The sequence below is a fragment of the Danio rerio genome, chromosome 1 (assembly GCF_049306965.1).
Source record: "Danio rerio strain Tuebingen ecotype United States chromosome 1, GRCz12tu, whole genome shotgun sequence".
Classification (NCBI taxonomy): domain Eukaryota; kingdom Metazoa; phylum Chordata; class Actinopteri; order Cypriniformes; family Danionidae; genus Danio; species Danio rerio.
In genome coordinates this window covers 61,086,861-61,098,316 of record NC_133176.1, presented here as the reverse complement: position 1 = coordinate 61,098,316, position 11,456 = coordinate 61,086,861, and the positions used below count along the sequence as shown (strand labels likewise).

General features: G+C 38.2%; 1 protein-coding gene across 3 annotated transcripts; it reads right to left on the bottom strand.

Moving 5' to 3' along the window:
* Positions 1-200: 200 nt before the first annotated feature.
* Positions 201-6,579, bottom strand: LOC141375269 (CMRF35-like molecule 5). Of its 3 annotated transcripts, none has more exons than XM_073907961.1 (4): positions 6,084-6,579; positions 5,589-5,915; positions 3,449-3,766; positions 201-2,900 (listed from the first exon to the last, which is right to left on the bottom strand). In XM_073907961.1, the coding sequence occupies exons 1-4, from the start codon at positions 6,121-6,123 to the stop codon at positions 2,791-2,793; spliced, it is 795 nt and encodes a 264-aa protein (XP_073764062.1). In that variant the 5' UTR covers positions 6,124-6,579; the 3' UTR covers positions 201-2,790. The 3 variants fall into 3 exon arrangements, with proteins under 3 accessions (XP_073764062.1, XP_073764052.1, XP_073764071.1); XM_073907951.1 differs by having other exon boundaries at positions 3,449-3,769; positions 6,084-6,278; XM_073907970.1 differs by having other exon boundaries at positions 3,569-3,766; positions 6,084-6,230.
* Positions 6,580-11,456: the final 4,877 nt, after the last annotated feature.

The following is an 11,456-nucleotide window of genomic DNA, read 5'->3' as shown; positions in this document are numbered from 1 at the left end:
AGTAAGATAGTGTTTCATTTGGGACGCCACTACATACATATACTATGCTGCTGAGTGTGTACGTGAATAGTGCATAAGTGCATAGTGTGCCATTTGGGACGCAGCTCCAGTTGTAATGATGTTGCTAAGGATACATTCGATAAAACTTTACTGCTTAAATTAAATACATGGTTTACCTTTGATTAAACCTGAACGCTAGAGAGTTTTTAAGAGGTTTTTATTCATAATTTGCTTTTTCACATTTAAATTTCACAACCAAGTTTCAAAGGACCTGTACAGAAAAGTCTTAAATGCAAAACTGACAAGTCATGGAAAGCAAAACAACAACAACAGGCATCAGTCAGAACAACATGCTGCGGTCACACTGGACTTTCCTCACCACAGGCTTTTATTCATACGCACGCGAATGCGTCAGATCGGAAACGCGAGCTCGTGCAGCAAGTTTTGCAGTTCGCTGCATTGGAAAGGTCAAGCTTGGTGAACTCTGACCTGCGAAATTGCATCATGTGACTGCATGAGACCAATCATAGATCAAAATATGACCTCTCTAGACAGATGTAAAACAATTGCTTGTTTTTTAAAATGTCTAATCATATTGTTTAATCCCGCCCACTTTTGCAGCACCATACAACAGAAGTTTGCATGCTCAAACTATAGTGTGACCGCATCTTTATGATGATTGAATGATCAATGGAGTATTAGGCAGGGCAATCTTGGTCCTGGAGGTCCGGTCTCCTGCAGAGTGTTGCTCCAACCCCAATCAAACACCTGCCAATAGATTTCTAGTGAGCTTGAAGCAACTAAATCGCATGTTCAGGTGTGTTTGATTAGTGTTAGAACAATTAACTGCAGGACACCGGCCCTCCAAGACATACAAGCAAGGTTAAACAGGAGCAAACAGCAATAAAAGAGCTAATCCAATAAGCAGGCGACGGTCAGGGCAGGCAAAAAACACTCAATAAAATTTATAGGCTAACTGATGTTTCAACATGATGTTAAGATCCCCAAGTGTAGATGTTTTAATATGCTGCTCTGAAGAGTTTTAAAACATCCAGGTCACGTGACTAAAGTGATATAAAGCATCTGCGTTTGATTGACAGGGTCAAACATAAACAAATAAAGGTCACACTTTGCTTTGATGATCCGCTTGTTAAATATAAGTTACATTGCGTCTACATGCCAACTAATTCTCATTACATTAAAAGTAGACTGTTAGGGTTGGGGTTAGCGTTAGTTGACATGTTCTTGTAAAGTTTCTTATAGTCAGTTAAATGTCTGTTGAAGGAGCAGAATCAGCAGATATTAAGCAGACAGTCTACTAATACTCAAATGGACCATCAAAATACAGTTACTAAACTAACTTACACATAGCATAGTGGATTGTGTGGCAGTATATCGTGCAACTGTGCTGCGGAGTTCAAACCCCAGATTGCACATCAATTCAAAAATTGTGACTTCATCCCCCGGTTTCACAAACAAGGTTTAAGGCTAGTCAAGATTAAATTGCATGTTTGAGCTGTATGAACTCAAAATAACTTGCGGTGAGATGTCTTAAAATATGTCAGTGTCGTATTTTATCACCAGGTGCACACCAGTAGTATATTTTTCTGAGGCCATTTTTATAAATGTGGCTTATATAGCCTAATTTAACTAAGGCCTAGTCCTGGCTTAATCTAAGCCCTGTTTGTGAAACTGGGCCCATGTCTTTTAATAATGTTCATTTTAGGACTAATGTTAAAACTAAACACATTATAAGAGCAGAGCAATAGAAACCCAGACTTTAAATGACTGTAGTTGTTTCCCCCTGAATTCAAACCCGACATACGGTGTCTGCATGCCAGTGAGCAACACTAACCGCTTCACTAAATCACTTGATATCTGCATTATACAACTTGGATTTTAATTGCTCGATTTGTTTAACTGTTACTTTGTTGAAGTTGTTTCACCCTAAATTGACCACTAAGCGTGACTGTAGAAATGCGTTATGAAATGTTTCAAAGCCTCGACACATTTCCTTTGACTATTTCAGTGTTTCAGCTGCAGCGTGGCTAAACTGAGGGCTTAAATGAGAAGATCTGGTGAAACACAAGTTTATTTCGGAACGAACAATGGTCACGGAATTTAAATAGTAAGTGAATTAAACTTCATTTGGTTCGCAAAACTTATTGTTAGAATTTTTTCAGATCATGGTGATGTTTCATTTGACTGAAATTATGATTTCTGACTATTTATTTTTGATATCTTGAGTCCCAACATGGGAGGATTGTCATTATGTTATTACGTTGTAGCGTAAAAGAATGGAAATTAAAGCCTTGCTCTGCCCACCACCAATAAAACACAAAAATAGTCCAAGATAAATACACAGAACTCCAGAAACAGGGAGGATACTAGTAATAACACACTAAACTGTAGAAGAAGACTGAGCAATGGTGTGTACAGTATGTGAATGGCGTATGGTTGTTATATAGTGAGTGATATCAGTGTAAATGCAACTGCAACTGTGCATGTGTTGGTGTCCAGATTGATATCAGCTGTAGCAGGTAGTCAGAGTCTGAGTCAGCGCAAAGCATGATGGGATGTGTAGTCCATGTGAATGGCTGGTGGAGTGTACATTTAGCTGTGTAAGGTTGGTATTCCAGCTGATGACCATAACACTGATCAGCAGAAAACTTTTCCTCTGATATTCCAGCCATCGTCTGTTTAATATACTTTAAATGCTCCATTCACATAAGGGTCAGTGTCTGTTTAGGGCTCTAAACACATGGACATCTCAAACTCCTTTAATATGCATCAGTGTCTAGCACACATTCTCTGCAGTGGAGATTCCACCAATGATGATGATGATGATGATGATGGTGGTGGTGGTGGTGGTGATGATGAAGAAGTAGTTTCTGAAGCATCTGTATATAAAATAGCACAAGAATAATCTTACACAGAGAACTAGACCTCTTATAGTAAAAATAAGCGCTTTTGACATCATTCACACATTCATGTCTGCTAATGCTCGGAAAACTAAGCTGTGAGTTTCCAAAACTTAAGCCTGTGGTTTCACAGTGATTATTAATGTTGAGTTGCTGCAGCTTCTGAACTGAAGAAACAACTCGCTGAAATTGAACACTGTAGAGAAACCAAACGATGACAGAAAGTTTAAACTATATTCACACATGACTGGAGCTCATACATATAGGCCAATATACTGCAGTCTCTTGCCCAGGAATAGGCAACCTTGATACTGGATTGACGGTGCCCTGCAAAGTTTAGCTCCAACCCTTATCAAACCCACCTACCTATAAGGTTCTAGTGATCTAAAAGACAAGTGTGACATTTTTTGATAGACTGATGCTCTTCTGACAGCAAGCAGCTGCTGGAGATTCAGATCAACAGTTAAAGCAGATCTTCAGCACTTCTAGCACATCAACAAATGCAGGAATGACTGAAAGCGGCTCACCGTCTGTGATGACCAGATCAAACTCAGAGAAGAAGCTGTAGTCTTCAGAAGCTCTGACTATAATCCTATATTCTCCAGAATCCTGGACATTCAGCTCTCTGATAAACACACGTAAGAGACCTGCAGATCTGTTATCATGAATGGAGAATCGGCCGCTGTGTTCCCATTCTGCTCCTCCACTAATGCTTATCAGAGATAAACAAAGATTTTCTCCAGTTTTACAGACGTGTTTCTGACTGTTCTTGTGTTGTATTGCATAGCTGTAGTTTATAATGACATGTCCTCCTGAATATCCTCTCACTGTCCCGATTCGTGGACCTGCTGAACACAGATTTTAACATTAAAAACTCAATGAACACAGATCTGGTCAATGTGCCTCAAAACCAAGCACATTAACAATGTCAATATCGTACAGTTTATCCATTTAAAGTGTAATCAACAACTGATCGAACATTGATTAATCCTGGCCATCCTGCAAAAACGTTGTACAGTGTGTTACAGGGTAAATACAACATTAGTCGATGGAAAATAAAGTTTTATTTACTCCCTTGTTTCTCCAAACGTTAAAGAGCCCATATTATGGGTTTTTGAAAATGCCCCTCCATGTAGTGTGTAACACAGCTCTAAGTGAAGTGAAGTATCCAGCTAAGGCTTAAATCTGTTAGTGTACAGTGTTTAAAACTGTTGATTAATTTATAAAAGAGTCGACTCATAGTGCTTCAAACGAGTCGCCTTGATACCGAGTCATTAGGTGTTTCGCCATGACGTACTAAGAAACCAAGTTATTCACGTGCACGCGCAAACCCGGGAGATTTGAAACCTGCGGTCCCGCCCTCTGACGCAGAAACCCACACACACACACAAACATGCCGGTCGATTGAAGTCAGACTGCAGATGGATATTATCGAGTCTCTACCCAAAGATGAAACCTCTGTACAGTTGGAAACTTCTGGAAACTACATGCTACAAATAATACTTCGTTTGTTAAAGGAAGGATCAGTAAAGGCTGGACATGTCAGGACATGCATCGGTTTGTTCCTCCATTTCTCAAGTGTAAGTACGTGTGATTAAAGTTGTTGCCTTGTTTACTCTAGCTTGCAAATGTATTTAACTGTGATTTGTTACTTGTAACCGCGTGTACTGTCCAGGTTAACTGGCTATATTCTCATATCACGTGCAAAGCCAGGTTAAAAACGCGACGCGTGCTGCTTTGTTTACGTTCCCGTGGAGGAGTGTAATGTGTGTGTGTGTGTGGGTGCGTGCGTGCACGTTATCGTCCGGATTAGGTTCATATGTGTGTGTGTGTGTGTGTGTGTGTGTGTGTGTGTGGACGCGTGCGCAAGAATGAGGGCAATATATATATGTGTGTGCATGTGTGTGTGTGTGGATGCGTGCGCGAGGACGAGGGCAATATGTGTGTGTGTGTGTGTGTGTGTGTGTGTGTGTGTGTGTCTGTGAAAAGAGCAGAATGTGACAAGCTAGGAGATCTCCTCGCCAGTTCTTGGGAGTTTTTGCTCAATAAAATAGTCAGTCGTCTGAATTTTCAAGTCCACCGTCTGTATTTACATTCATCCACTGGCAGCTAAACTCCACGCCTACACTATCGAGCGTGTATAAACTGTGACTACTTCTATTTTGTTGATTAGCTGATGGCTATTCACTCTGTCTCTGGCTGAAAGTCTGGCTGAGTCAACCAATCGCAGCAGACTGTCATCGGTCCAATCAGCGCAGATTAGCTTCGCGGTAAGGAGGGGTTTGGGAACAAATGAATCACTGGACGATTCATACAGGAGTCGCTGGGATAATTAGGTAAAAATAAATGCAGATTATAAGACCATGAAAGTGTTTTTTGACCTTGCATGCATATTAGACTGTTGTTAGAGACCCTTACAACAAAGATATGACCCTATTTCATGTTTAATATGGGCTCTTTAATTTTGCTCCCCCTAACGTACACATGAATACAGTACAGATACACTATTATCATAAAACTGTATGCAAAAAGTTTGTTTTACTAATAATCCAAATTGTGGGACGTGATCTAAAGTTTTATGATTGAATAAGTGTACAGTAATGTCAGTCAGTGTTGAGTTTGGTGATGTTGTGGATCTTCATGAGTTTGAAGTTCTCATTTACTTACCTGTTATGACCTCTAGATTCACTTTAGTGCCGGGATCAAGTCCATATATTTCAACTCCACAGTAATAAGTCCCAGAATCCTGTTCTGTCAGATCTCTGATGGTCACAGTTAAACCTGATGCTGTTTTGTTATCAATCAGAGAGAATCTTCCAGACTGAACCCATTTCTCTTCACTATTAATCTCAGTCCTGATGAGCTCAGAGCATGGTGATATCCACTGTTCTTTACAAAAATACTTTGGATATGTCTCAAATCCTTTGTCATATTTGCATGTGATCATGACTCCGCCTCCTGAATATCCGATCACACTCATGGAGCTCACCACACCTACAACAAACCAACATCTATAACAACACTAATATAATCATTTCAATGTGTTTTTCAAGGTCGTTTCACCATATCAGTTGATGATAAATAAGTCTGGTCATAATATTTAACCCATGTTTGGTTTATCAGTGGTGTGATTGTTGGATCAGGATGTGATCAGACTCTTACCAGGAATCATGAGCAGAGTGAAAGTCCAGATGATCTTCATTCTTCTCTCTTATTCACTGATCTTCTGTCATTAGTAGATTCAGCTGTCCTCAAACTCTCGTCTTCAGATCAGCTTTGACTCTTTCCTTCCTGGTTGAACATGAAGAGATGAACATGACAGAGAGATGCTCATTTCCTCTAAGAGAGAGAGAGAGAGTGAAAAAGAGGAAGTGAAAGTAATTTTTTAGACAGGCTCTCTAAACAGACCCAGACAGATCTGACGTAGGTGTTAAAAAGAGTTTAGGAGGTCAGAGTTAAATAGCCATGAATCCCCCCCCCCACCCCCACCCCCGCCATAGAAGCACTCACACTAACCTTTAACTGATCAATGATTACATTAAGATGAACATTTCTGCCATGTTATTAATGACCTCCTTTAACTTTGACTAAAATTATCTCTGAAATTAAATGTCTACTATCGTTTATTTAAACAGTAAAAAAATGAGTAAATAAATATTTTTTTTTATATTCAACTTTTTATTGTTTTCTTCTGGTTCATGAAAAATTAATACAAACAAATATTACAAATGATCACTTGTGGCCTACTACATGTAAAGCCAGAATGAATACAGTGGTTACTAGGACAGAAGTACAATATTATTAGGAAAACCTGGTGAGTAGTTTTACATTGTATTACAAGGCATTGTCACATAAGACCAAAAGCCTTCCCATACTGGGATACATACAGGGACCCTTGCTTTGTCCTTATTATGTCATTTGTAAAGTAAACGTTCATACGAGGCTGTTTTAGTCATTATATTGGCCCACTCTTTTAACTCTGGAATTTTGGGAGTTTTCCAGCATTTTAAGAAGACTCTAGCTGTCACTGAGATCCCCTCATGAACTCTCCTTTTGTAGTATTTGGCATCTGTTCCCTATCTCCCAGTAAGCATAACCTTGGTGACAGTGATATTAATGTTCCAAGTCATTTACTCAAAATATTTAGGGTTTGGTGCCAAAAAGGCTCTAGTGAACAGTCCCAAATGCAATGAATAAATGTGCCTCTCTCTTTTTGGCATTTCCAACAAACTTTATTATTTGCCAAACCCATTCTATTGAGTCGGACAGGTGTGAAGTAAAACCTGTGCACAATTTTATACAGAGTAAATTGTCCTCTCGCTTCTGTTACGTATTTACCAGTGTTTGACAAAATACTTTTCCATTCCTCATCCCCTATAGCATTCTGGAGGTCCTTTTCCCAAATTGTCTTTAGGTGTATGCAGTCATTGCCGAGCACGTGATTGGTCATCCTGTAGAAAACAGAGGCCTTTTGTTGGAGATGAGGCAGTGTTAAAAAGTCTAGGATATGATTTCCATCTGTGCGTTGGATTTTTGTGGAGACACAGTTTCGTATTTGGAGGCATTTCCAAAAATTGTCTTTTCCTTTTAAATTGTACTTTGTCACAAGATTGCTGTAGGACATAAATACACCTTGTTCATAAATAAATATTCATTAAACCTTTGAGATAATACATGGATTATAGATCAATCTAAAGTTTTCACAACACTTTTTGGAGCAGTTTGGGACAGGACTGACTGGGCAATAGGAAACAGCAGCAGTGTTGAAAGCATGTTATGTGACTGTAGGTGCGTCCCAAATCGCACACTTATGCACTATTCCACATCATTTTGTAGTATAAATAGTGTACCACAAACTGAAAAATCAAAAAATAATAAGTGCACTTTAATTACCCGGATGATGCACTCATTCAGCCGGTGCAATGAACGATGGACACTTCATGCACTCAACAGCCACTGCTTTGCACATGTATAGGAAGGGGCGGAGCTATCAGGCGCTCGTGTTGAATTACTTTATTTATTTTGACAGAAGCAAAATTCTCCTACGAGAGTGATTATAGCGCCTCCTAATGGTGAATGTGGTTATACTCATGGCAGGTATTATTTGATAGTTTGGTCATTTATTTCACTAATTTAGCAACCGTCACACATCATCAGGGAAACTTCCGCTTAGTAAGATAGTGTTCTATTTGGGACGCCACTACATACATATACTATGCTATTGAGTTTGTACGTGAATAGTGCATAAGTGCATAGTGTGCCATTTGGGACGCAGCTCCAGTTGTAATGATGTTGCTAAGGATACATTCGATAAAACTTTACTGATTAAATTAAATACATGGTTTACATTTGATTAAACCTGAGGATCCAAATGCAATTCATTATGAGTGAATTCTTACACACCAACGCTGTGGTCAAACTACACTTTTCTTCCCATAGACATCCATTCAATCCTACTATAAATTGTCTGATTTTACCCTACTGCCTTATCTTTGTTTTGGAAAAATCCCCCCTTCCACTCCATCTCCTCCTTTTCCTCCTTTTACCAAGGGGAGCTCTCAAGATCTGATCTTGGACCCCCTTACATGCTTACTGACCAGGCAGGAGCCCTGGGCTCAATTATCAGCCAGCTCATGGTTCTCTCCTGGGACAGCATGCCAAACCTGCTAATAGAATCAAGCAATATCTATGTGTGAACTCTTGAAATAAAGATGATCGAAACATAAAGATTAAAACAGGCAAACAACAATAATAATGATAAATCCACAAGAGAAATCTGGTTTGAGTAAGCTGTGCAAAGAGTTATGGGTATTGGAGTCCGGGTGGCTCATGGGCTCTCCTACAAGTGTCTGTTAATTAAAAACTCAACTGTTTTCTAATCTGAGCATCGGTGTTCAGTCTACAGTGTCTGTGGTACTTGATGTCAGTCCTCCATCAGCTGTACTCTGCATGATTTAGTGCTCCTGTCACTTTAAAAGATTCAGCACCATGGACAGCAGCTGCCAATCAGACTTCAGCACCACTGATGACAGCTTAACAACAAACTGAGCTGAGTCAAAATCTGCATCCTCACTTTTATATCCCTGACTTTGATCATGAAAACATACTAATGAAATTGAGGCTTTGTGATTACTAAAAATTAAAATAATAAAATATAATCATTGATAATAGCTAAATCATCCAAGCTTACTCTTACATTCCAGACAGGAATCATGGAAATCAGAGTGATGTGTTGACCGTATTCTGCAATGTGAAGGTAAGTACTTTTTCAACCGATTATTTTAGGACTTCCGCTTGTCTATCAGTAAATAACTAGGAATAACAAATGGCAATAAACAAACTACTAAATAAACTACTCGCTCTAAAACAAGTGTTGTTTAGAATATACATACCAATTATAAAAACAATGTGTTAAAGAAATACCAGTTTGCAACAATGAGCAGCATACGATGCTGATGTTCACTGTTAAAATTACTGGAAGTAAATGAGAACACTAGTATTAGGTTCCAATGGCTGCATCCGTTCTTACAGTATGTGAAAGAATAAGGATTATATTTATGTAAAATATTTTTCAAAATGCTATCTTTAATGTTGAAGTATGATTAAAATGTAAAAGCCATCTATAATTTTAGCAATAAATAAAACCATACTAAGTTTATTTCAATGAAAATTTATATTGTCCACTAGATGGAGCAAGAGGTTTCAGTTTTGAAGTGTGATGATGAACAGAAAGAAGAGGAAATCACAAACACAAACTCCAGAGCGTCTGATTAAAAGAATAAAATTAATATTTATAAAATATTATATTATCAATATTAATAAAAATGTAATAACTAGAAGAATATCTAATATCTTACAGACAGCTTAAAAAATCCTGCAGTTAACACAAAATGTTACACTGACATGTGTTTTGGCAATCAGAGAAGATCCCATAAGCGTTAAGTCATTGGAGAGGGGTGTGGCTGCAGACCTGGCCACCTGCATGCAATGCTTTTGAATGGGCTCACCTAACCCCACCCCTAACCCTACCCCTCACAGTGATGTCACTAGCTTCCTTGAGTGCATTGTGTCTGACATTGCATCGCTGAGAGAAGCAGTCTCAGCTTGTATTATAAAGGCTGCATTCAGATACTATTGAGTCATTCTGGATAATAATGTGATATTAAGAAATACTTTTATATGTTATTAATTATTTTAGCATCTCTTTGAGTTGTAAAGTGAGTGTCCATCGTTGCTAAAGAAACCGTTTCCTGTTTTTATCACACTTGCTATAGGTGTCTCAAGCGCATTTTGTGTCGACCATAGGAAGATGAATAGCAAGAGCATCAGCAAACCGCAAACAGCTCAGCCAGTTTATCTTTAGCAAGCTGACCACACGTTAAACAAACCTGCAAAACATATGAGCAAATACAACATGCATTGCTTCTCTAGATCAGGGGTTCTCAACTGGCTTGGCCATGGGACTCACATTTTTACATGGTCATCAAGCCGCGACCCAAATTTTTAGGAACTATAATACAATTTTAGGAGTTATACTTAATTTGTATTTATTTGTTAATATAAACAAGTAGTGACAGATACATCATAGGAAATTTACAACACAATCTCATGGCAATTCGTAACTTTTTCATTTAGTGGCTAATTCCTATGAATTCGTACGATCTAATTCGTACAATTTAGTACGATTTGCTTATCCCCCAATGACGGTTGGGGTTAGGGGTGGGGTCAGGTGCCACGCCTCGTTTTAAAAATCGTACCATTTCGTACGACTGAATTCGTATGAATTCGTACGAATTAGCCACTAAACTGGCAAAACGTAAAATACTTACGTTTTCTCGTGAGATCAGGCTGGAAATTTACCAAGGCTTACAAATGAACACTATTTTATTGCTGTCATATGACAAAATGGATCAAATTATAGACATATTACAAAGTTAAAACAACAAATACCCTTAATAATAATCTCTTAATAAATATGTTGTCTGGTTTCTAAATGTTGTTTTAATATAGAAGGTTCCATGCTCTCTTATGAGAGCACCTCACTACATATGACACTTAGGCTTTAGGTCTTTTTTGTCGTCAATATATATATCCATACTTTACATATTCAGGGTCGTACTTGCGCTTCGACATATTTGTTGCAATAATTAAATGAAATTTCACATGTCAAATGGTAGGGTTGTCGCGCACACATTTCAAAATAAAAGTCCGGTATAAGCAAAATAAGTAAAAAATTAAACTTTTTTTTTTTATTTTATTTTTTTGACCACACACTCCGCGACCCACTGAAAATGTTCCCGCGACCCAGTTTTGGGTCGCCACCCACCAGTTGAGAAACACTTCTCTAGATCATGTAAAATCTAGTCTAAAATTAGTTGTTTAGTCATTAGTCAAACATATAACTACATCAAATATCATATATGAAATATATTTTAGGATTTCAAATAGGACTCACTTTCAACCTTTATCATATTCTTTGTCATATTTTGGGAATATTTACAGTAAGTATGTTGATTTACTCTTTTTATTGTTTTT

Coding starts and splice junctions, on each gene's coding strand:
- LOC141375269 (XM_073907951.1), bottom strand. CDS start 6,123: ATGAAGATCATCTGGACTTTCACTCTGCTCATGATTCCTG. Junction 5,916..6,083: donor CACTCTGCTCATGATTCCTG/GTAAGAGTCTGA, acceptor GGTTTGTTGTAG/GTGTGGTGAGCTCCATGAGT. Junction 2,901..3,448: donor TGATCTGGTCATCACAGACG/GTGAGCCGCTTT, acceptor TTTTATATACAG/ATGCTTCAGAAACTACTTCT.